Source organism: Acomys russatus, chromosome 3 (assembly GCF_903995435.1).
Source record: "Acomys russatus chromosome 3, mAcoRus1.1, whole genome shotgun sequence".
Classification (NCBI taxonomy): domain Eukaryota; kingdom Metazoa; phylum Chordata; class Mammalia; order Rodentia; family Muridae; genus Acomys; species Acomys russatus.
Genome location: NC_067139.1, coordinates 60010237 through 60035914, shown reverse-complemented (window position 1 = coordinate 60035914; position 25678 = coordinate 60010237). Strand labels below are relative to the sequence as shown.

Here is a 25678-nt window from a genome sequence, read left to right as displayed (position 1 = left end):
GCTGAACAGTGTGCACTAAGCAGATGCAGAAATTGGCGATGAGTCTTCTGAGCCAGACATGGTAGCCCTCACCTGCAATCCCAGTCCTGGTAGACTTAGGCAGGAGGATAGGGAGCAAGGAGACCTCAGCTACATAACGTCCAGTCTCAAAGATGACTTTGGAGAGTCCCTTTTTAGTAGTTTGACACTGTTGTGGCATTTTACTTTGTGTTTATTTTATTATGTTCTGTAGAAATAACAGCTCACAATGAAGTTTTAACAAATCTGTCAGCGCCTAGTTTGAGAAACATGGCTCCGAAAGGCAAGACTGCGCACACAGACGTTGCCGGTGGTTATGGCTGCTGCCAAAAAGGCTGGTGGCTTTATTTTCAATATCTTGGTGCTTTTTGGAACTATTTACAATGACTAAATTTTATCATGGTAGGCAGGGGGCTGGGAGAAGAAATGAAACCTGTTATAAACAGATGATTGCTATGCCAGAGAAGTTAATTCCTATGGAAAGAATTTCAAGAATCATCAACACTGTCGGGAAGAGCTTGGGGCTGATAGTTCCTGCCCTAATTGTAACTAAACCCCACCATGCTGAGTTAGCTTTTGTCAACTTGGCTCAAATCGGAGTCACTTGGGAAGGAGTCACTCGGAGGAATGGCCTCCATCAGACTGGCCTGTGGGCAAGCCTGTGGTGCCACCCGTGCGGGTGGCCATAGTGTTGCTACAGCAACGGAAAGCAAACTAGGACAGTAAGATTGCTCAGTGAGTCACGGCGTCACTGCACTCTCATTGTAGTAATTCATGGGAGAATGAAGAATGTCTTAAAGGTATTTTAGGATTGCCTGTAATCAAGAAGCCCTCGTTTGTGTGGCTGGTGAAAAGCAATAGAAAACACCGCAACTGGCACGGCTATTTAGATAGTCCAGCTTAATTGCTGCTTGGATTTGAGTATTGAATACCTACGCCCATCTGTCTATTTTGGAAATAGCCGCATACAGCTCAGGCTAGGACTGTAGGTGTTTTGTTTGTCCTGCCCCCACCTGGTCTCTTGAGGTAAGTCTTACTCTACCTCAGACTGGTCAAGATCCCCTTGCCTCTGCCTCCCAAAAGCTGGGGTAACAGGCGTGCAGCACCATGCCCAGCTTATTTGAGTCATTTCCAAAGAGACAAAGACTTGTGGGCACATGTAGGCTCAAGTCTTGTATAAAGGTTTAAGGCTTGCACAGATTCATTCAGTATAGCCACAATAGCAAATGATACAGTCCAGCCGTTGGCTAAAATATACACAAACTCATCTCATCCTGAAATTAGTATCATTGGCAGAAAACAAAAAGTGAACATCTCATTTTAAAGCTATAAACACACACAAGAGCGTTCCTGGATCCTCAGCTGAGGCCCATCCTCGGGTCACAGGTGCCAGCTGTGGTAGTACAAACTGACTTTGTACGGCCATGTGACTGTGTCCCCAGGTTTAACCAAGGTTGCCAGCCCTGTCTCTTGAGGTCTTCAGAAGACAGGCTGTGGCAGTAGGCAGATGCAGCACTGTCTCTGTGGTTTAAGAATGGTCAGATTAGCTGGGTCCCTGTGATCCCAGCAGTAAGGGAGGCAGAGGCAGATGGATCTCTGTGAGTTCAAGGCCAGCCTGGTCTACAAAGAGTCCAGGACAGCTAGGTGACAGAGGTGAGGGAGGGGAAGAGAGGGGAGAGAGAATGGCACTCTGGTCCCCATGGACTATAACCTTTTAACACCGAACTGTGATTTTTTTTCCTTCTTAGCATTTATTGTGGGGACATTTAACATAGCTTGTGTGTGTCTTGGCCGGGTATATTAAATATCTCTCCAACCTCAGTCTTTGGCAGGCATCCCAGCTGTCTTTCCCCACCTCTTTTCTCTGGACTTCCTCATTCTACCCATGGATGTTTCTAGCAGTAAGAATAGAGGACTCCCCCCTCCTCGCAATGGATTTTAACGGAGTGTCACAGAAATTTGCAAAGTGACTCTTTGAGAACTTGGTGAATCAGCCCTTTTGTTTCCTTCAAGGAAGATGGAAAATATTTGTTCTATTCTTTTTTTGTTGTTTGTTTGTTCTATTCTTGTCTGAGTTTCCCTCTGCTGTGTTTTGCTGGGTTATCTAAGAGACACTCATGTTTGCAGCGACTGAAATTAACTGCTAGCAGGCAGGCATTGACAGGAACATCCGCTGTTTATTATAACTACGGCCAAGCCCACTTTGTGGGTCCTGCTCTCATTGTCTGGCATCTATGTCAGCCAGAGCATGATGGATGGGTTCCCTTGACTTTATTTGCCCCGCCCTTCTGCTGCCATCAGGCAGGGAGCTCAGGCTGTTTCCATAGAGTTAAAGCCCACAGGTTGAATGTCTATCTCTTCCTGGGCTTTTGCCTTTTTTTTTTTTTTTTTTTTTTAATTTAAAGAGAAGAGATGAAATGAGTGATGGTGTTCTTTCTGACTTTTATGGCTACCATTTCTGCCTAAGATCACCTGCCACCTTTGAAGTTGACAGCAGCCATTTTATTTGGGCCACGGTTTGTGGGTCAGGATTTGGAGAAGCGAGGCCTGGTAGGCCTGTCCTTGCTTAAGGAGTCTTCTGCAGTTGCAGTGGGGTGGTGGTTGGAAGTGTGGTCATCTGAGGGCGTGATGACATCCCCAGTGTCATATTCAGGTTGCTGGCCTTTGGCCAGGAGTTAAGCTAGTGGTTTTAACCAGGGCATTGGCAGGCACCTTTCTAATACGGTTGTCTCAGCTTGGGGGCGGGGTGGCACATGCCTTTAATCCCAGCAATTTGGGAGACAGAAGCAGGTGGATCTCTCTGACTTCCAGGCCAGCCTGGTCTACAAACGGAATGTAGGACAGTCAAGGCTACACAGAGAAATCCTGTCTCAAAACAAACAAACAAACAAATAAATAAATAGTTTTTAAAAACACAACATGGTGGTCTCAGATTCTCTTTCTTAAGACGTGTGGCATCTCCCAGAGTGCTGGTCCCAAGATGACCGCATGGCAAATTGACAGGGTTTTTTTCTGTCTAATCCTTTGAACTTTCAGTGTGGTACATCTGTATTTTCTTGATCCAAGCCCAGACAGACCTAACGTCACATTCCTCCTAATGGGAGCAGCGCTGAAGAATTCTAGATTATGTTTAGAAACTCCCATACTCATGGCAGTCACAGACATGCCATGACTCTGCCTTCCTTTTTGAGGCCAGACTTCAGAAGCAGCCACATTTCACCATTTTTTGAGAGGCGCTTTAATGTTTAACCAGCCAGCAAAACAAGGACTTTGCTTTAGTACTCATAGTGACCTGTGGTGGGCCAACCATGTGAAGAGAAGGGAGCTGGCTTTAGCGGTGCTAGGGTCTCAGTTTGACAGAGGGGATTTGTTGCTGCTTTGCCATTTCTTCCAAATTGTGCTCTATGAGCCTGCAGGGTGGTAAAGGCACTTGTTATAAGCCAGGATGCTTGAGTTGGACCCCTGGGACCCACATGGCAGGAAAGAACCGGCTCCTATAAGTTGTTCTCTGACCTCTGCACACATTCCATGGTGTTTGTGCACACACACATACACACAGAAACAGAAACAAATACAGTTTAAGTTGTTACAGCCAATGCCCATTGAAAAAAAAAGTTAGTGCCACCTAGATTTGAAGGGGCAGGAGTTCTGCTCGCTAAGCTGGAGGGTGCCTTCCAAAGGTCTGTGGCCACTCCTGACTTTGTGCATCAGTCCCCGCTGGCTGCTGGGTCCCAGAGAAATCAAATCCCAGTGCTGAGTTCATTTGCTAGAAACTGGATCTGCTTCCCTAGCTGGGACTCGTTCATGAAACTACATTCTAATGATGCTGTGAAACTTGGAGTCAGACACCACCTAGGAGAGTTTTTATGGGGCAAACAAGTAGAAATAAACCCCATTGCTGTGCGGTGGAGGCTACCATTTTGCTGTGCAGGAGAGCTGCCTTCACTGTGCAGCTTGGAAACATGGGCGGGGTTCCCCCTCTCCCCAAGATTGATTTACTTTATTTTTTGATGTAAGGCCTCGTTATATAGCCCTGGCTGGCCTGAAACTTCCTATATAGACAAGGCTGGCCTAGAACTCACAGAGATCCATCCACCTGCCGCTGTCTCCCAAGCACGGGGATTCCCAGCGTGTGTTACCATGTCCTGCCTTTGACTTTAAATCATGCCTGAGCATATGTGTGTGGGGGGAGTACACACATGAGTGCCTTAGAGGCCAGGAGGAGATATCGGATCCTCCAGAGTTAGAGTTATAGGTGACTGTGAACGGTGACAAGGGTCCTGGGAAACAAAAGTGGGTCTCCTGGAAGAGTGCCTCTTACCCCTCTATGGCATCTTTTCAGCCTGGAGTTGTTTGTTTTATCTATTCTAAGTTTTAATTTCCTTCTATCTCAGATGCAGAAGGTAAAAAACTATCTGGCGAGAGTTTGTTAATGTTTAAATGAGGTGCTGCTCACATAGTGACTGACATCGGCTTTGCCATGTAGTGCTGAGCCAGGCGGGTCCTGTCCTGACCTTATCTTACCGACTAGCCTATTGAGTGAGAGCTCCCTGTAAGCTAAGTTTAGTGTGTCAAGTGTTTGGTAGGTGATCATGGTCTCGTAATAGCCCCTTGAGGATGTTGATGATGCAGAGAGGGTAAGTTCATCCTCCGGGTCACACAGCTGGTGGAGGCAGAGCCAGTGCTTACATGCAGGATCTGAGGTGGAGCCGATGTCTTTGATGGTTTTGGGGGTACATGTTTGGGAGTATGGGAGCGTCTGCTGAGATCCCTGTTGAGACTGGTGAAGTGAGAAGATCCCTGGTCTAGCAGCTGTGACACCAGACGCTCATCCTCATCTGTGAGATGGGAGCACCAGTGTTAACTGGTGGGCGTCCTTTCTAGCTCTCATTCTGTGGCCGTGGATTTCAGTTTTAGGCTGGCCACATGCTTCCTACATTACAGAGCACATGTAGTCTTGACACTGTGAAATCCAAGGGCTTTGTGGTCAGTGTGTGCCACAACAGACTGAAACTTTAATTGTTTACAATACAGGGGATTGAGCCTTGGGCCCTGTGCACTCAAGGCTCTACTACTGAGCCATTTCCCCAGCCTTTGCATATTTTTTATTTTGAGATAACGATCTCAGTAAGTTGACCAGGCTGGCTTTGAACTTGCAATCTTTCAGCCTCAGCCTCCCGGGTAGCTGAGATTTTAGGCCTGTACCACAGGATCTGACAAAACCTAAAGTTCGCTGACGCATTACTTGACACAAGCTTTACAAGGGCCCGAGTAGTGGTGTTGGAGGCGGGTGGCCTCTGCCTACCTCTTCTCTTCCCAGAGGCAGAGGCCTTTGACAGCTGCCTCTGGCCTGTCTGTAAAGTGGCAATGGTGGACTTTTGACACTGACCCCTTTGCATCCCGTGTTCTGTGCTCTCCTTCACCCCACCCCCCCCCCCCACACACACACTGGTAGCTGCGGTGAGGAGGGGGGCTGTCTGGAAGTCAGCAGGAGTGACAGCCAGCTGGCCTGGAATGCTGTGGTGGGTGGATGCACGCTGTGGGCAGAGGCAGCACCAAATGATCCCTAGAGCTTTGGAAGGCTGGGCCTTGGCCTGCTGTACTGCTTCTAAAGCCCAGCTGCTTATGAAGTGGACCTTGTATCTGGAACAACTTGGCTCGTGGCTGAAACGCTGCCTGGTTAATGTGCACATCAGCTGGACGTCTGCAATTGAGTGACCTGGATTTGTTTTTTAAGCACGAGTCTCAAAGTAGAAACAGTTAAACCCCTTGGCTCAGACATGGAAACCGTCTGCTTGTGGTTGAATTCAGTGACGCTGTGTGGCTTTAGCAATTCTGCCTCCTCTTAAAGAAGCCCGTGGGTTCCAGAGTGAGTGTGTGGCTGATGCTTTGAAAGGGCACGGGGCCTGTCAGTCTCTCCAGCTGTGTGTCCTGGCCTGAGCCCACAGGGTGGCCATCACTCTTAGTCCCTCCTTGGGGACTTGGCTGACCGCCCCTTGCACTGGGTGCTCGCAAAAGCTGCTGTTTGTTCCTCTGTGGAGCTGTGGGCCATGGGTGTTGAAACATTCCTTCCTAACAGTTTTTAGGCATTGATGACAGAAGGTGAACCGAAAGGGAGCCATTTCCTAACTGAGGGACATTCCGCAGAATCACTGTCCCGTGTTACTAAAAACAGTTCTAGGCCATGAAAGATAAGATTGAAGAGTTGAAATCAAAGGACTGTAGGAGGACGGGATAAGAGAACTAAGCGAATATGTGAACCCTGGCAAAGCCTCTTCTCCCTCACTCCTGGTTTTCTCTTGCTTTTCTCCAACCCCCCCCCCCACACCCCCATTTTCTCAGTGTGATCTGGGCTGGCCTACAACCCACACTTCTCCTGCCTCAGCCTCCCCGGTGCTGGGATTACAGGTGTGTGTCCCCACACTTGAGAAAGACAGCCGATGCAGTGCGGCCAGTCACGGGTCAGAGTAGCAGCAATGAGTCAGGGTTAGTGCAGGGAACTGTCTCATCAGACAGTGATTTTATCTTTAGAAAGCATGTATACCAAATGCTCACATGTCTCCATTTTACCCTCACTTTTCCCGAATCTGAAATTATTTTAAAGCGAAAAGCTTTTAAAAAGCCTTTCTTCTCATTCCAATTTTGACTGTGGAAACTTGACACTGGCCCCATGTTTAAAGGAAGGCTGTGATATGTCTCCTGGGGCCCGGGCACTCACTCATCTGCTAGTGTGGAAGCGCTTTCTAGTCAAGTCAGAGTTAACCAAAGCCCTTCTTTTCCACATGGGGACTGGGTGGTGGTGGTGGACTCTACTGAGGCCTAAAACTCCCCACAGCCCCCCTTTAATTTTAGGGGCACCTGCAGGAAGAAGCCATGGTGCCCTCAATTCTTCCTGGTTCAGAGCCAGAATGGACAGTGTGAGGCCGTGTAAGGGTTGGTATGGACGCCAAAGCTGTCCAGGGGACTTGCCCAGTATTAGACAATCGCTTTGCTTTGCCATTGGCCACTCAAAGTTCTGAAGGGTCATAGGTGTCATTCCTGGGGCCCAAGGGATGGAAGAGTTGTTGGATCACCCAGGTAAGGAGACCCCAGATTTCCCAGAGGTCTTGGTTTAAGCCTGTTGTCCTCGCACAGTTACGTCCAGGCCTCTCGTCCTTCAAAGGTGTCCTCAAAATGACAGATTCCATGGCCACATCACTGAATGTCCCGTGCAGGAGCCCAGGCTCCCTCTCTGCCACCTCTTCCTCTCGTCTGTACTTGTGTTCTTCCCTTCTCTTCCCTCCCTCCCGTGGCTCTTAGTGTTCCCATCTGTATGGAAGGGGCTTATATCAGAAAATGGCATTGGGAGGCTGGAGAGATGGCTCGGAGCACTGACTGCTCCTCCAGAGGTCCTGAGTTCAATTCCCAGCAACTACCTGGTGGCTCACATCCATCTATAATGTGATCTGGTGCACTCTTCTGGCATGCAGGTGTACATGCAGGCAGAGCACCGTATACAAAATAAATAAGTAAATAAATAAATCTTTAAAAAGGAAAGAAAATGGCTTTGGGGGAACCCTGTTATGTGGGAGACAGTCCTCAAGAAGGAAACCACCAGGATTCGCAGGCCCCCCACTACCAAAGTCAGGGCTTGAAGAATGTGACCGAGGGAACAGGGCTATGTGAGTACAGTGACCTGGAGGTTTTCCCTACTTAGGGTCCTTGTATTCCACCTCCTTCCCCCCCCCCCCCATTTCCTGTTCATCTCCTCTGTGGCTCTGAGGTCCTAGCCAAGGCGTCCTTGTCAGACTCTTTCACCACACAGAGTGGGATAGCACAGTGACCAGGAGTGTTGTGGACTGTACAGGGTTGGCCCCAGCTTCTGCTGCTCTCACGCTGGCTCCCCCGCCTGGCCCTGCCTCTTCCTGGCTCCTGTGCTTTCACACCGCGCTCCCTCTTCCTGGCTTATCTTCCCGGGCACTGCTCTGCCCTGGCACAGTCAGTCAGCTTCAAACCCTGCCTGGAATTCTTCAGGTAGAAGATCATCCTGGCGGCTCTTGTCACAGGGCTGTAGGGCACAGGCTGAGGAAAACATCTGACAGACAGCAGCAGTAGCCAAAAGAAAAAGTAAAGGCTTTAGGGATAAGACTGTGCTGTCTGTGTGGCAGCCATTAGTCACATACAGTTGGTGAAGTTATAATTTAAATGAACTAAAACGTGTTGCACTAACAGTGTCAGGTGTTCCTTTAGCTATCTGAGGTATAGCTTCGGCTTCTGAGTCCTTCAGGCAGTTCTGTCAGCCAGCAGGGAGCACTTAACCTTCTCTTCTTTAAACATCGCTCAGAGGGCTTTGTGTGTGTGTGTGTGTGTGTGTGTGTGTGTGTCTTGCTTGCTCACAAGTACTCTCCAGACTAGATGGGACCACTCTGGAAAAACACAGTTTGCAGTGAGCTTACTTTAAACAGCTCAGGTACCTGCCAGCGGTCAGTAAACTTCAGCGGTGCCTTTTAATGTGATTCTAGAGTGTTCTTGCCAGCAGTGATGTGACGATCATTCTAGGCAGTTTGTCCTTAACACAGTTGGTACCATTTCTGCCTGTACTGTTTACACCATATTATCTTTTAAACTGATACTTGTTTTCACCTCACCCTACCTGAAATGGAAGCTTCATGACTATCTATGAGCAACCATCCAACACAAGGCAAATTTTAAAAAGCAAACTTCTTTAAAAACCTAATTTGGACTAGAAGGTAGGTGGGTGTGGCACACACCTGTAATTCCATCACTTGGGAAACTGAGGCAGGGAAATTGCTATGAGTTTGAGGCCATCCCAGCCTGTCTCAAAAATGAAACAAGAATAAAAATCCTAATCCAGGCAAGCAGATAATAATAATAACAATAATAATAATACGGGCTGGAGGTGCGGCTTGGTGGTAGAGCACCTGCTGGTATGTGTGAGGCCCTGGTGTGTGTGTGGGGGGGAGGGCGGCAGAGGTGTTACCATAGCACACAAAATAACACATGTGTAGAAAAGTGAAAAGGTGACACTCAGATGATGTTGTGTGGCTCACCAGATTACAGCAGGTCCCTTTCTCCAGCAGACTCTGTACCAGGCCCCCACCTTTCTAAAGGCAAGCCTAAAGATATGGTGCTCCCTAAGGGAGCTCCCCGCCCAGTAGTAGAAGTCAGAAAGATGGAAAAGCATTCCAAGAAGGAATAATTGCTGTCTCTTAACGTCATGGCATCTTCTTGGTTCTAGATGTTTCTTTACAGAGCAAGTCAGAGTATGTGATGGCCATGGTGTGGTATCTTGGAGCACACGTGAAGCTTTTGTGCCTTGGGTCACTTTTAATCATCAGTAATCACTGAGCATCCTAAAGAATTTGTAAAGTCCCAGCAATATTTGCCCTATTGGAAATTAAAGGGATTTTATTGTTGTAATTGTTGTTTTGAGATATGGTCTTATTGTGTGGCCCTGGCTGGCCAGGAACTCACTTTATAGACCAGGCTGGCCTTGAACTTACTGAGATCCACCTGCCTGTGCCTCCTCAGTGTCAGGATTACAGGTGTGCACCAACATGCCCGGCTTGCTCTCCTCTTTATAGAGAGTTTACTTGCCTCACAGTTTTAGAGAGTGGAGTCCAAATTACATCTCATCACAGCGGAAGTATGTGTGCCTCTTGTCTACATTCTATTTTTTTGTGATGCCACAAGCCACATGGCCTCTGGAAAACTCCAGGGGACACTCATGAGAGGATGAAGGTGAAGAGACAAAAGAATGCAGCCAGTGAGATAGTTCAGTGACTAAAGACACTTGCCACCAAGCTTGATGACGTGAATTGGGTCCCTGGAGAGAACCAACTGCACAAAGTCATCTCCTGACCTCCCATAAGAGCCATAACAAGCATGTCCCCCCACATCATATATATATTTTTTCTCCTGACTTCCACATGAAAGCCATGCATGCATGCCTGCCCATATCATGTACACATCATCTTCTGACCTCAAATGAGAGCCATGCATATATGCATGCCCCACCCACATCATATACATAATTTTGCGGGGTGAAGGAAAAAGTCGAGTCCTACTTTATTATGAAAATGAGTTCCAAAATCAGGAGAGGTCGAAGGGATAACCTTGCCCAGTGGATCCTGTAGACCAGGCTGAGGGAACCCCTGGAGAATAGCACACACCAGACTGAAAGGTTCACTGTCCAGCATGTGGCAGTCGCCTGCCACATGGCCTCAAAGAGATCTTGTCTCCTGGTTCCTGTTGTCTTGTCTACCTGCTGAGGCTGTTGTTCCTGCTGAGCCTGTCCTACAGGTCATTCCCCAGCTCAGCTCATGCCTGTGAGGCCTCTCTCCCTAAACCAAAGTTGTGTAATTATAAACAGCATCACCGAGGAGCCTTTGAAGTGCGTGCCACCTCTGATATGTAGGACAGTTATTTTTAAAAGGATGACATCCGGTCTTTATGCCACTGGTGATGGGGGTGGGGACACCTCCGTGAAGCCATCCATTATTCCCAGTTTCCAAGCAAGGTGGTCGAGGCGTGGGTGAACTGACTGGACAGAAAGCAGGGCTTTGTCCCCAGTATATAATACAGACACCATGTTCCTGAGACACACTGGCTCTGGGTGGCTTAGCTGGAGCTCTTATCTGATGTGGGGCTCTGCTTTTGACACACTGACACATTCAAACAGAGAGATTGTCACTGTCAGCGATTCTCTGCTTAAATAAATTACCCTCCACATGAGTCACCTAAGCTCTGACGATCTAAGACACCACACAGAGAGAACCAGTTTAGAACTCCCTCGGAGTGCAGATTTTTAAGTCAGCTGGGTTGCTGGGTGTGGTGGCACAGGCCTGTAATGCCAGCACTTAGAGGTAGAGGCTGGAGGACAGTGCGTTCCTGGTCAGCCCGGGCTCCATATAGCAAGCCATCTCAGCCCTGGGATGGTAAATGGTTTGTTTCTTGGGGGTAGTGGGGAGGGGTGGTATAAGCTGGCTTTGAACTCCCAGGTGCTGGAATTCTATGCATGTGCACCCAGTGCCCAGTGGCTCTTGTGTTTTGACAGGTAAAGACCTGCCCATCTTCGGGAGGTGTTTGTTCTTATAAATTACCCATCTCCATGGGTCATTTCCCAGGAAAACAGCGTCCTGTGCACTCAACCCTGACACAGCCCTACTCCATCTTGGAGGATCATTTGACTGTGACATAGGTGACAAGGAAATAGTGAGGTCTCTTTGTGAACTAGGGAATGGAGCAGAAAGCACATGTCTGCGGCCACTAGCTGCTCAGAGAGCACTTAAGGAAATCTGTCTAGTCGAGTTAAATCCCAACGCCTCTGCTCCAGAGGTGGGCACCCTCCCCTACCAGCGACCGGCTGTACTTAAGTCTGGTGCCAGGGATGGGCTTTCCCTTGGCCTTCTTCCCCCACCCTCTTTGATGTCACTAATAGAAGAACTAACTAAAGGTGTATATTGCAGTCTCATGGGGTTTTTGTATTGTTTTGGTTTGTTTTTTGGTATTTTTTGAGATAAGGTTTCTCTGTGTAGCCCTGGCTGTCCTGGACTCACTTTGTAGACCAGGCTGTCCTCAAACTCACAGTGATCTGCCTGCCTCTGCCTCCAGAGTGCTAGGATTATAGGCCTGCGCCACCACGCCCAGATTATTATTAAATTATTATTATTATTTTCAGTCTTGTGAGTTTTAAAAGTCCGCTTCAATTGCATCTGATAGAAGTTCAGTTCCAGCTAATAGCAAGCAAGGATGGAGGCGGCAGGGGTTGGGGTGCCTTAAGACTAGTAGAATGTGGGGGCGACTGGGTCCCTTCTCTCAGACCAATATCTCTCCCTCCCCCCACCCCCCCCCCCCCCCCCCCCGGTCTCTTAGTTTTTCGAGACAGGGTTTCTCTGTGTAGCCTTGGCTAGCCTCGAACTCATAGCAATCTGACTGCACCTGCCTCCCAAGTGCTGGGATTAAAGGCGTGCCCCACCATGCCCGGCCTGGCTCTCTCATCCTTCCAAAGGAACAGTTCAGAGCTACTCCATGTTCCCGTTCCGTTCTTTCAGCCACTTCAGTGGCCAAGTTCCTTTTGCTAAGTTTCAGAAAATCTTGCAGATGAAGTCTCATTAGTTCTAATGTGTTGGCCTCTTTCCCCACGACCACTGTGGCATGACTGATTGGCCACCCTCAGTCACTTGACCACGCCTGTGCCCAGAGTTGCTCCACCAGAGAACCGAGGCCTGGGGTTGAAGCTGTTTAGGCTGGGCAGATGGGAAAGATTTTGGTTTGTGGGCTCCCATACCTCAATGCTCTGGGGAAATTATTACTCAAGTAGCCACAATTTCTGGCAAAACTCAGAGCTACATCACTTTGTGTCAGGAAAGATGACCCTGTTGGCTGTGACCACTTTGATAAGTAGATAGATCTGTGGTGGTTGGATGGAGCTGACCATGTGATGCTTAGGTGTCAGGAGGAAAATGTGATGATCAGACCTGTCTCTTGGGTCCCAAGAGAATGGTCACGTTCTCGGTACAGAGTGATGGAAGGATGTTAGCAAGGCTCGTGGGCCCCAAAAAACCGCCCAAGGCATCTTCAGAAATACTCTCAGCCCTGTGACAGCTTGAGAAGTCCCAAATAGGACCAGGTCATTTTCTTGAAATCCCGGCCTCCCAGGCGGGAGGGTTGTGAGTTAAAGTTCCTCTTGGGCTACAGAGCGGATCCTGTCTCAAAAAATAAAACCAACCAAAGCAAAACCAAAACCCCCAGCATCTACATCTCCCACCCCAGTGTGGCCAGTGACTCACAGAATGTGGAGCTGAGCTGGAGGAACAACTTGCAGACAGCACCTCAGGAGGACGCCAGCCCTTGCTTAGGGCTTACATAACTGAGGGGCAGGGCTTATGGTTTCTGAACCAAGAAAGCTTGTGGACTTCCTGAGTCTTAGGAAATTCCTGTTTTCCTCCAGGAGGGACCTTTTCAATTAGCTGTGTACAACACAACCTCCCCCCCCCCACCCCACCCCCCACCCCCCGACGACAATGACACAGAACTGGGGTAAAACCCTGTGTCAGTAGTGGGATTTGGGCTCCTGAGCTCCTAAGGTCAGCAGAGGCCACACCCTTGTGTTGGGACCGGCTAGCTGTGTCACCAGACTCATTGACAAACCTACAGCCTTCAGTGATAAGGGGGTGAATTAGAATTGATCCAAGCCTCCTTCTGCTCCTGGACACCCTATAATTCCACATATACACACATACACATGTAAATGTACATGTACACGAGACCTACATGTGCAGGACAAGATTTTTCAGGTGAATTGTAAGGAAGGCCCTTTCCGCATTGCAGACATCTGGCTCCCTTAGAAGCCTGCAAACATTGCCCTTCCCTTCCTCGTCTCAGCCCAGGGAAGCTGTTATATTCTTTTTGGGATCAGCTCTCCCAACCACTGTTTCCTACCTACTCCTTCGAAGGGTTTCTAGAAGTCTCCTCTGCAGCAGCTAGTGTAGCGAGGGTCTCTGTTGCTGAGTTCCACAGCGCATCCCCAGATGGAACAGAACGCCGGTTCTGGAAGCCTGGAAGTGCCCTGAGGTCAGGGTTCTGCGGACACTAAGCTGGCATTCAGTGTTTACCATTTCTGAGTCCCATGGCTTAGGGCCTTGTGGGAGTGTGAGGTACGGTGCAGTGATAGGAGCTGCAGTCACCAAAGGCACCTAACTGAGAGCTCTTCCCCAGAGGACAGAGAAGGCTTTAACACACACAGGACTTCCTAATGTAGTACCACTGGACACACTTTTTACAAGCAAATTACAGAGTGTGGTGGTGAATGCCTGTTAGGTCTCAGCACGAGGGAGGTGGAGGCAGGAAGATTGAGAGTTCAAAACCACAGCAAGACTATAAGGGAATGAATGAACAGCTGGGAAACTTAACACGTAAGTGTAGCTAAAGTAAGTTGCAAATGTGTTTCCTTCCCAGTCATGTGACCAGCCTGAAGCTCTCATGTAGCTGGTGGCCATTGGTTGGACGATGTGGATTCTGGCAGTGTGGTGGCCTTCTTACCACGGCCAACAGGTTTTCGGCAGTGCCAACCCTGGCACTGGCTTGTAATGTGGTTCACGGTCCCAGTGATGAGCAGATCCCTCTCAGGTGCTTCTGGTCAGATGCAGCAGAGGTTTGCAGCTTCCTTCTGGAGCCCGGTTGATAATTTCTCCATCTTCCCCTCCTTCGGCTGCAGGACGCACGCCAGAAATTCCGATCTGTCCTGGTTGAGGCGACGGTGAAACTGGACGAACTGGTGAAGAAAATCGGCAAGGCCGTGGAGGACTCGAAGCCCTACTGGGAGGCCCGCAGGGTGGCAAGGCAGGTGAGATGGTCCATCCACTGTCCCCCCCACCCACCCAAGTGCATCTGTGGGTCAACTTTGGTTTCCGTTCCTACCACTGAAGATCGGAAGCACTTGCCTGTTGGCTCTGTTTCTTAACAATTAAACTTTATTATAACCCAACTACCTTACACAAGAGGGAAAAAAGGTTAAGAGAACGAGTGAACTTTCCAGTAGCCATTCCACAGGACAGGTCCCTAGGTGTCTCTGGCCTGCGCGCTGGTCCGGCCTGCTTGCTGATCACCCTTCTGATCCACGTGCGCTCAAGCTGGGTCTGAACCTGCTGATGCTCTCTCCTCTCTGCCAGCCTGTCTCACCTGGGTAGGGTGGTCTCCTTCTCCCATTAAGGGTCGATTAGAAAAACAATAGTCCAGGTAGAGTCCCCAGGTTGCTTCCTGAATTCCAGGCCCAGCATGGCTCTACCCAGTCTATCTCAAGGTTAATCTCAGGGCGTATCCATGGTGTGTCCAAGGGTAAAGCCCGCCAAGACTGCTTTCACCGGTGACAAAGCTTACAGTCCTTCCCACACTTGCCCCATGCGAAAAGGTCATAGCTTCGCACAAGGATGGCTGCATCTGATGAGCCCCAATGGGCTCCTTTAAAGCTCATGACGCCATTAATACAGTGTGAGTGCTGATTCGGGTGTGCCCTTGTCCCATGCCTTGGTGGCCGATTCCTTTGAGTTGGAGAGCTGTACTCCTGGGCATTGTGAACATGCCCCAAGCTTCTCTGTGTCTTCCTCTCCCAGTAGCTGCCTAAGGGGCACCGGGCAGAGTGACCCCTGAGCAGCGTTTCCCACTTCCTGACTTGTTAGAGTTTGTGTTTCCAATGAGGGAAGCTCCGCATACATGGAAATTTGCCTAGGGTATTAACATACAGAAGGAATCGGTGAACAAACAAGTGAATGGCGGGCCTGGGGAACCATGAGCCGACCCAACACCCTCTTCTGCATCCCTAACTTAGACCCACATCCCTCCAAACTCCTTCCTGCTCGTAGCTGGGGGAGCACAGCAGTCCGGTTGGTCTCATCCAAATCATGTTTGGAGGGTGGGGCCACCTCTGGCTACGGCACATCCTGGACTGGGTTTTACAGCCTTCCTTTTCTGTACCCCGAATCTCCCCTGGGACAGGTGGGAGGGAGCTGTTACTGCGAGGTGCGTCATCTGCTAGGAAGCAATGGACTGTGGCGTACCTCCTCCTCCTCATCTCTTCTCTTGCCACTAAGGATAATAGTGAATGTCATCACGGGGGGGGGGGTCCCTTAGCCCCCCCCCCCCCCCGTTATCAGGTGTAGCCAGTCCAGGTCCTAGCAGGCAGGTGACTGGCTACGATGGGCAGAGCTAAGATGAGTCTTGAAGGGATCAGAGCTACATCTGAGTCTCCCAAGCCTCTCTCTACCCTGATTCCCGGTGGCTGGTAGGTAATAGGGTGAAGGGTGCCCCAGCCCTCGGCTCCAAGGGACCCTAGTCTGTAACAGAGGGCCTGAAAGGATTCAAAAGGCTGAGGCAGGCAGGATGTTACATTTCATTCTGTGGGTGACAGGCCACCTGGGCTTGGGCCAAGACGTTGTGAATGGCCCTGTGACCTTTCTGATGGCAGGAGAGCATCTACCTCAGCTGCTGCCACGTGGGATTTCCTGTTTTCTTTCTCTGCCTCATCTCCACCCCCTTCCAGTGTTCACAACCCCCTCTGACCATGCCCAGCCAGGGTGGTGGTGTCTGAGAGTCCTGCCAAGAGCTTCCTTCAAGTGTGCACCGGGAGCTTCTGCATCCTGTTCCTCAGATGCTGGGGGCCAGCACTGTTCTTAAGACTTAAGTGAGAGGATGTGTCTGACAGTAGGATCCCTGTATGAGCTCGGGTTTCAGTGTCATTATTTTTTGTTTGGTTGGTTGGTTTGTTTTTATGAGACAGGGTTTCTCTGTGTAGCCTTGACTGTCCTGGACTCACTTTGTAGACCAGGTTGGCCTCAAACTCACAGCGATCCACCTGCCTCTGCCTCCCGAGTGCTGGGATTAAAGGTGTGCGTCACCACCGCCCGGCTTCATTTTTTTTTAAAAGTAATTTATTGCGGAAAATTTTAGAACCAGCTTACTTGCCTCCTCTTCCCCTTTCTTCCCCCTTCCTTTGCCTTCTTCAAAGACGGTTCCATACATCTGGAATGCCTGTACCCACCTACCCAGTCCCCATCCAGCATTTCATCGAACCCCATAGGTCACTTACAAGGAGAAAACCTTTCCTACAACTTGGCTTTCTGTAAAGAGTTTAGAAAGACATGGACCAGCGGTCATAGGACCGGCAGAATTGTAGCCACCCATCAGAACTCTGCGTTGCCCAAATCGTTTTCCTGACAATAAATCGGACCCATCCTGTGACCCCGAGGCCACGTCCAAGTTGTACCAAGGGGAGCCAGACCGTTGCCATCTCTTCTAAACTGGGCTAGGGGTAGGGGACTGTGTTTGATTTCTTTCAGAGCTTTTGTATTTGGGCCCAAGGTTGCTTTAAAGGCTGCTCTGATATGCCTGGTGCCCATGTGGCTGTTGGCATAAGGGTGAGGATGGTGTGGCATGTGGTTCTGTGGGGCCTGACTGCCCCACTCCCACCCCCACCCCCCCCCCCCGCAATAGACTTGGACCTGCCATGTTATCACTAGAAATCAGCCTTTGTTTATTTTCTGCATATTTTCTTCTGTTTTGTTTTTTTGTTCTCTTCCTCTCTTTAAATGGGTAAAACATATATAACAAAGTTTCCATTTAACAATTTTAAAGCGTGCTAGTTTAGCGGCATTAACGCTTACTTTGTTGTGCAACCCAGACTGCCAGGCTTTTTCTCTTCTCAAATTGAAGAGAATCTCTTCTCTTCTCTGTCGTCATTACTATACAATCTCTCCCCACAGACCCTGTCAACCCTATTTCTGCTTTCTTTTCTTAGAGCACGACTACCCCAGATGCCTCCTAAGTAGTGAGGTATTGAGGAAGGCTCAGTAATTTGTGACCGGTTCATTTCCTTTGGTATAGGTCCCCAGTGTTCATCCCTGGTGTGCCACACCAGAGTTCCCGTCACTTAACTGTTTATTGAGAGTCTTGCTCTGTGGAACCAACTGACCTCAGAGATCTACCTGCCTCTGCCTCCTTCGTGTTTGGACTAAAGATGTGCCCCACCATGCCCAGTTCCCTTCCTTTAAAAAAAAAAAAAAAAGCATTTTAAAAAGACACTTATTTACTTTGTGTGTATGGCGGCGGGGCACGGGGAGGTTAGCATACAACTTGTCAGAGTCAGTTCCCTCCTTCCACAGTGTGGGTTCTGGGGATCAGACTTTGGTAACTAGGCTTGGTGGCCAGCTCCTACGTCTTCCGAGCCGTCCCACTAGCCCCCCCTTCCTGCCCCCCACCAGGGTGAATGCTATTCCACTGCATGTGTAGCCCTGTCGTGTTCTTCTGTCAGCACTGCCGGGTCTCGTTATGTTTTAAAGGGTTGGAATGTGTCAGAAGAGGGCAGAGCCCTTTGTAGTCTGCAAGGGCAAGGTCAGCACCAAATGACAAGGTCAGAAGCTCGGGGCTGCCTCATGGTGGGTGGTTATGGGGCCACATAAGGCTGTGTTCTACATCTAACCTTCTCTAGAACAGCCGCTAAATAGCCAGGCGTGGTGGCGCACGCCTTTAATCCCAGCACTCGGGAAGCAGAGGCAGGCGGATCACCGTGAGTTCGAGGCCAGCCTGGTCTACAAAGTGAGTCCAGGATGGCCAAGGCTACACAGAGAGACCCTGTCTCGAAAAACAAACAAACAAAAAAAAGTCGCTAAATGAGGAAGCATTTGAAATTTGTAGAATGAATTGGCTGGACAAGAGCTGGCAAATCTCGGCCTGTGAAGCCGGACTGCGTGACTTAGAATCCCAGGTCACAGTTAGCTGTGGGACCTTCAGCAGGTTGGTCTCATAATGGCTGAGCCCGAGTTTGTCTGTCGGTTAGTTTTTGTTACAAATCAAACCACTGTGGCCTTGTGGCTTGAAACATTTATTTAGCTTATGGCTTTGCCAGGCAGGTTTTTGGTTTTTTTTTATTGTTTGTTTTCTTCCTGATCTCAGGCTTGGCCGTTGATCTTGTGTGACACGGTTGGCTGAGAGTGGCTTGTCTTGGATGGCCTTATCTGTTAGACACTTGGTTGGTTGTCACCTGAGGCTGGAGGGGTGACTGTCTCTCATTCAGCAGGACAGACTGGTGCTTTCACATGGTGTTGGACTTTAGGAGCAGAAAAAGCATGCCCTTCCTAGGTCACTGACTTGGTTTACATTTGCTGTTATCCTTCTGGCTGGAGCAGGTCACGTGGCCAGCCCCGGTCCAGGAGGCAGAGAAAAATGACCTTCATTAGAAGGTTTACTGTAGGCATTTGTGTGATCTACTGTGGTAATTGCACCAGTGTCTGTGAGGCATTAGTTAGAGAAATGCATTATTATAGATAATTTTTCTGTCAGATATTGTATATTTATGGTGAATCTGCTGCCTTAAAAAAATACGGCAAGCCGGCCAGTGGTGGCCCACGCCTTTAATCCCAGCACTTGGGAGGCAGAGGCAGGCAGATCACCGTGAGTTCGAGGCCAGCCTGGTCTACAAAGCAAGTCCAGGATAGTCAAGGCTACACAGAGAGACCCTGTCTCCAAAAACCAAAAAATAAAAAATAACAAAATAGCAAAATACAGCAGTAGCTAGACAGATGGCTCAGCTGGTAAGCACAGGACCCTAGTGGTTCTCAGCACCAATATCTAACCACTCGTAACTGCCTGTAACTCCAGCTCCAGGAGATCCAATGACACACACACACACACACACACACACACACACACACACACACACACGAATAGTGAAGATAAATCCTTTTTAAAATACTGCAATAAAAGCCAAACCAAAATATCCAACCCCCTAGGATAGAATAAGGGCGAGGCCCTTACTGGCTGGGAGGGACTCTGTAAGGCATCAGTCCCAAATGGATTCCACAAGCAATATGCGCAGCCTCTCTCTCCTTTTATGCGGAGCACCATTATGCACTGCAGATGTTCCTCTAGCCCTTACGAGAGCAAACATGTGTCCACATTGGCAAATTTCCTCTTCCTTTTCCTTGGTGTGCATTGCACAGTTGACTCATTAACTGAGCTCATGGCTAACAGCTCTGTAACCCCCACGGATGCAAAGCTCAGCTAGCACACGTCTACTCCCCCCCACCCCCCACGAGGTCCATCACACTCGGGTGCTCACCAGCACCAGCGTCACTTTATCACTGCCCTTTGAGACTAAATAGCAAAATCAGTAAAAGGAACAAAAAGGTGGAAATGGTGGAGCAAGGCTACTCGTTTACTAGGTGAGCGCAGAAACAGAGGCAGAGCGTCAGCTCTGCTCAGCTCGTCTCACATGGCCCGTGTTGTTGTCACTCCATGCATGTCTCTCAACGACCTGGGAACATCCCAGGCACCGATTTGAGGTTCCAGGAAAAGCTTAGCAAATAGGTACATTGCAGGTATGGACTCATGAGTGATGGGGTCCCCTGGGCTTGCTAAGTAAAGAGCCAGGGCCTCAAATGTTAGTGCACCGACTGTCACGAGGAATGGTTTCTGTGAGATGCTACTGGCCAGGAAAGTCAGGGAGACCAGCATGCTTAAGTCCTGTAGGCCAAGAGACAGCAGGAGAGCAGAGGTCAAAGGGAGAAAGCGGCAGGAAATGTGAAGATGGGTAATGTGTGTGTGTGGGGGGATGAGGACCTGAAGGCACCACTCAGGGATGGAGCGTAGGGGTGAGTGAGAGAATGCGCACAGACCGCAGATTAGCTGGAGCTTGGCAGAACCGGTTTGCAGGGAGGCGCTTATGTTGTGCGGTCTGCCTGTGTGAGCGGAGCACTGTTTTGTTTTGCTTTGCTTTGCTTTGCTTTGCTTTGCTTTGAGTCCGGGCAGCCTAAGCTGGTCTCTGTGTGCTGGGGTTGCTGCAGGCATCCAGCACCACTTGTTTGAGCTCTAACAATATGTTAGGTGTCATGCTTGGTACTTTATGTGTATGAGCGTATTGCTAACACGTATGTCTGTGCACCATGTGTATGCCTTGGTACCCTTTTGACACCAGAGGAGAGCATCAGATTTCCTAGGACTGGAATTTTAGATGGTTGTGAGCCCCCACGTGGGTGCCGGGAATCAAATTTGGGTCCTCTGGAAGAGCAGTTAGGCACTCTTAAGCACTGAGCTATCTCTCCAGCTCTGTCTCCCCTCAACCCCCCACCTCAATTTTACAAATGATAAAAAAAAAAAAAAAAAAAAAAAAAAAAAAAAAAAAAAAAAACTATTATTGGAGCCTAAAGATTGCTTCTTGGGTCTCTACCCAAACCTTCCTGGTTTGGAGACCTCATCTAAGAGAACATGAGTGAGATTAATGCCAAATGAAATAGTAGCTAGTTGCGGTCAAGATTGTATGGTGGTCAGACTGGACGTTGTCTGGGAGTGGGTCCAGCTTGGAGAGTATGTCATTTCTGAGAACAATTTAGGTGTAGGTGGCTGGATGCCTTAGTGAGAAGGCAGGAAATTCAGAGTGACAGGGAGGTGAAGACAGGATGTGGACAGAAAGCCAAGAGTCAGGGTTAAAGATGGAGGAGAGAGGTGAAGGTACCTTTTACACGCTTGAGGGACTTCCTTTTGAAGCAGGCTTGGGGAAGCTAAGCTGGCTATGGACACTGCAGTCCTGAGTGACTGAGAGGGAGCAGGCCGCTGGGCCTGTGGTGTCACGGTGTCAAAGTGGGCTTAGCTTACTCCTTCTCAGATAGCTGGCTGAGGAAGTACAATGCGGTGCCCAGACCCTGTAGGAAACAGCAAGGACCAGGCCTGGGCTGGTTCCAGCTGCTGCCTGACAGTTGGCACATTGTGGGCACTTAGGGACTATGAGGGCATGACTGACCAACCCATGGGTAAATTGAGGAGACCCGCAGGGCACACAACAGACTAAAGTGTCTGGGGTTACTTCTCCTCTGCTTACTTTTTTTGGGCTGGTGTGATCAAAGGTCCCTTCCGTTTTGTTTTGTGTTTTTGCATTTAATGGCGTGCGTAAGTCTGTCTGTTCATGAGCACATATGCCATGGCACGTAGGCAGAGCGATCAGACAACTTTCAGGAGTCAGTTTTCTCTTTCCACCATGTGGGTCCTGGGGCTTGAACACGGGTTGTCAGGCTTGTTAGCAGGCACCTTCACGGAATCATCTGTCCTGTTATGCTAGAGGGGCTTGTTTTAGCCTGGGGCCCTTCACAGCACACTGTTTGTTTGTTTTGTTCTTTCTTTCTTTCTTTCTTTCTTTCTTTCTTTCTTTCTTTCTTTCTTTCTTTCTTTCTGGAACTTCAGTATAGCTTCAGCGTGTCTCCTTCCGACTTCAGTTTCTACTGAATCAGTTCTTACCGTGGAACTCGGGTGAGGAGGTCTGGCTTGATGACGTACATCCCTGTGTCCCCGGTCACATTCTTCTGGGTGGCCATAGGCCAGTGCTTGTGAGCTACTGCGTCATCTGTGCTGCCCGAGGCAAGGGTGCGGTGGAGTGAAGGGGGCACTTGTCCCAAAGCAGAGTGATTTACAGTGTGTAGGAAGTGCAAGGTTATTTCTCCCTTGCCCAGAGGATGTGCCCTGCCTTGGCTTGGCTGCAGAGTCTGGGAAAAAGAGAGCAGCTGCCTTTGGAAACCTAGATTTTTTTTTCCCTCGTCTTTGTTTATTGGTGTTTTGAGACAAGGTCTTGCTGTGTAGTCCTTTGATTAGCCTGAAACTCCCTATGTGTACCAGACTGGCCTTGAACTCATGGAGATCTGCCTCTACCTTCAGAAGGCTAGGCTGCTGCACCTGGCTTTTTATTCCCCTCCCACCCCCTGCCCCTCACAGGGTTTCTCTGTGTAGCCTTGGCTTTCCTGGACTCGCTTTGTAGACCAGGCTGGCCCCAAATTTACAGCAATCTGCCTGCCTCTGTCTCCCTGAGTGCTGGGTCTACAGGTGTGTGCCACTGAGCTCTGCTCTGGTTTTTGTTTGTTTGTTTGTTTTTTAGAGGTAACCTTTCATTATGTAGTCCAGGGAGGCCCTGAACTCTCCTGGGCCTCCTGCCTCAGACTCCCAAGTATTGGGATTACAAGTATGTGCCATCATGCCTAGGAAGCCTATATATTTAATTAATTAATTAATTTATTATTATTTTTGAGACAGGCTCTCACTATGTAGCTCTAGCTGGCTTGAAACTTGTTATGTTGAGCAAGCTGGTCTAAAACTCAAGAGATCTGGCTACCCACTATTGGGATTAAAGATATCCAACACCACACCCGGCTGAAGCCAGCACTTTTGAATAAGGATGTGTCCAGGATAAGTGGCAGCCTGTGCCAAGCCAAAGCCCCCAACACAGAGGAACACGTCTGGGCTGCAGTGAACTGTGCCACCTTGGAGTTGACTACAGCTCCTGCTTTGCCACCGAGCTCTGCAGCAGGCACCTTGGCCCAGGGCTGGACCTAAAAGTCCATATGGTGGTATGGTTCCTCTGCAGTGACGTGGGCCACTTGCATTTGACCCTTCCCTGTGTGCTGGTGGCAGGAAGGCAGGCACAGAGGGAGGGCTAGTTTTGCAAGGTCTCAGCCAGGCAGTAAGTCAGGATGAGCCCATTGCTGGACCTGAAACTGTACCAATGGTTTGCTTTTCTCTGTCCCTTTAGCTTTTCACTTGGGCACAGCCAGTTCCCATCATGCCCTGCTGCTTGGGCAGTGCATGCTTTCTGAAGGCAACAGATGTGCTTGGTACCTCAGGTCAGCAGTGAGAGGGGAATGAATGATGTTGTAGAGTTCTCTACGGTGTCCAAAAGCTCAGAGCTCGTTGGATGTTTCTGGTTAGCCGCTGTATTCTTTTCTTTTCTATCTTTCTTTCTTTCTTTCATCCATCCATCCATCCATCCATTGAGACAGGATCATGCTGTTTTGCTCAAGCTGGCCAGGAACTTCCAATCCTCCTGCCTCTGCCTCCTGAGTGCTGAGGTGGCAGGCCAGAACCACCACACCCGGCTTGGGCTCCCTGTTTTTACTAGAACAACGGCAGTGGAGTAGCTAGTTCCCTTCCTTCCCTCTCTGCACGCCGTGGGCATTCCCTGGAGAGAGACGGGTCAATCACGCAGTTACAGACATCAGGTTTTGGGTGTGTTTCTGCTGTCAGTTTGGTTGACACAGGTAGGCCTTCTATACTGTCAAGCAACATGGTTGCTTGGGCAGGATCCCTCAAGAACATTTTGGTACATTTTCTGTTCCTGGTTTTTACTTTGGGGGTGCCCCTGCTTTCCTCCTTTCTCTTCTCTTTCCCACCCCCACACATGACTTTATATTTCCCTCCTACAAAAATTGGCCCCATAAGAACCTGATGAAATAATTGCATTGGGTATGTGGCTCAGTAAAACATCTTCCTAGCATGTTTGAAGCCCTGGGTTTGAGATCCAGCATTGAAAAAAAAAAGGGGGGGGGGTGCTGGAGAGATGGCTCAGAGGTTAAGAGCACTGTCTGCTCTTCCGGAGGTCCTGAGTTCAATTCCCAGCAACCACATGGTGGCTCACAACCATCTATAATGAGATCTGGTGCCCTCTTCTGGCCTGCAGGTGTACATGCAAGCAGAATACTGTATGCATAATAAATAAATCAAAAAAAAAAAAAAAAAAAAAAAAAAAAAAAAAGGCCAGGCATGATCTCACACACACAGCTGTGATCAAAGCATTCCAGAAGCTTAGGTGGGAGGTCAAGGCCACCCTGTGATTGATATATACATATATAAAGATGCAGCCTCAAAAAGCAAATAGGCAAAAAGCCACCTCAGTGAACTCATTCACACCAAGAAGTAGATGTTGGGGCGGCCTAGAGATGGACAGACCCTCTCTCACCTTTCAAGTGAAGTAGTTGATTTTAAAAGGTTCTTGTAATTTAGGATGCTCACTTCCAGCCCAGCAGGGACAGCTTATTTCCAGCCAAGGTTTACCCCAGGCAGGAGCTTCTTGACATTTGAGAGAAGAAAACACATGCTACCCCAAGCATGAAACACTTAGAAGTCTAGACTTGGGCAGGATTTTCTCCTCCATGCTAGGGCCTTGTGCGTGATAAGCACATATGCTCTACCACTGAGATGCACCTGAAGCCCCAGGGTAGCTGTGGAATGTCTGTGCAGTGGGGTAAAGGAGGGGTCTAGGCAAGGCCAGGATGGGCAGCATACCCAGGTGGAGCCATAATCCAGGGGTTTTGTTTAACTGTCTCCTGCGTGGTATGGTGGATCATGCCTGTAATCGCAGCACTTAGGAACGGAGGCGAGAGGATTGCCACAACCTTGAGACCAGCCTGGCCTGAGAGTTAGACCCTGTTCCGGAAAAAAACCCTAAACATAAGGATCTGTGTCATGTAATATTTGGGTTAGACATTAAAAGGTAATTTTTCTGGGCTGGTGAGATGGCTCAGCAAGTAAAAAGGTATTTGCTGCTAAGCCTGACAGCCTAAGAGTTCAGTCCCCAGGACACACGTGGTGGAAGAGAGACCAACTCTAACTTTTGTGTTGAACACCTGGGCATACCTGAGCATACACATACGTGTGAGTGCACACACAATAAATAAATACATAAATGTTATTTAAAATATAAAGGTATTTTTGAAATGCATTTCAAATGATTTATTTAATGGTGTATTTATTTAAGAGTTAATTTTTTTCAAATGTTTATATGTGCATGCCTGTGTGCAGGTACCTAAGGAGACCTGCTGAGGGGGGTTACCCTGGACCTCTGCAAGAACACTTTGATGTAAAAACACAGCCCTCGCCGGGCGTGGTGGCGCACGCCTTTAATCCCAGCACTTGGGAGGCAGAGGCAGGCGGATCACTGAGTTCAAGGCCAGCCTGGTCTACAAAGCGAGTCCAGGACAGCCAAGGCTAACACAGAGAAACCCTGTCTCAAAAAACCAAAAATAAAAAAAATAAAAAATAAAAATAAATAAATAAGTAAAAACACAGCCCTCACCTCAAAGGGAATAAGAGTTTATTCTGGAGCTAGATTTGAGTGACCAGGTCCCCGGAAACTTGGAGCTAGGTTACCCCAGGTTCCGTGTCCCACACAGAAGCAGTTTCACAGAGTTTTGTAGTAACAAAACAAAGAGGGCTGTAAATCAAGGCATTTAAAAACACATCAGTGGTCACATCAGGGTCAGACACAAGATGGGGCGGTGTCTCCTATCAGGCTGAGATGCTATCTGATGGCATTCCTCGCTTTTGGCTTGCTGGAAGCTAGTGGTCTGCTAAG

General features: G+C 49.0%; 1 protein-coding gene across 1 annotated transcript in view; it reads left to right on the top strand.

Annotated features, from left to right (window-relative positions):
* Sh3bp5 (SH3 domain binding protein 5) overlaps nt 1-25678 on the top strand; it is a 75678-nt gene that overhangs the window by 11669 nt on the left and 38331 nt on the right. The window contains exon 3 of the mRNA XM_051141572.1: nt 14237-14365. Within this exon, the coding sequence (XP_050997529.1) occupies nt 14237-14365 (129 nt within the window). The remainder of the gene's footprint in view (nt 1-14236; nt 14366-25678) is intronic.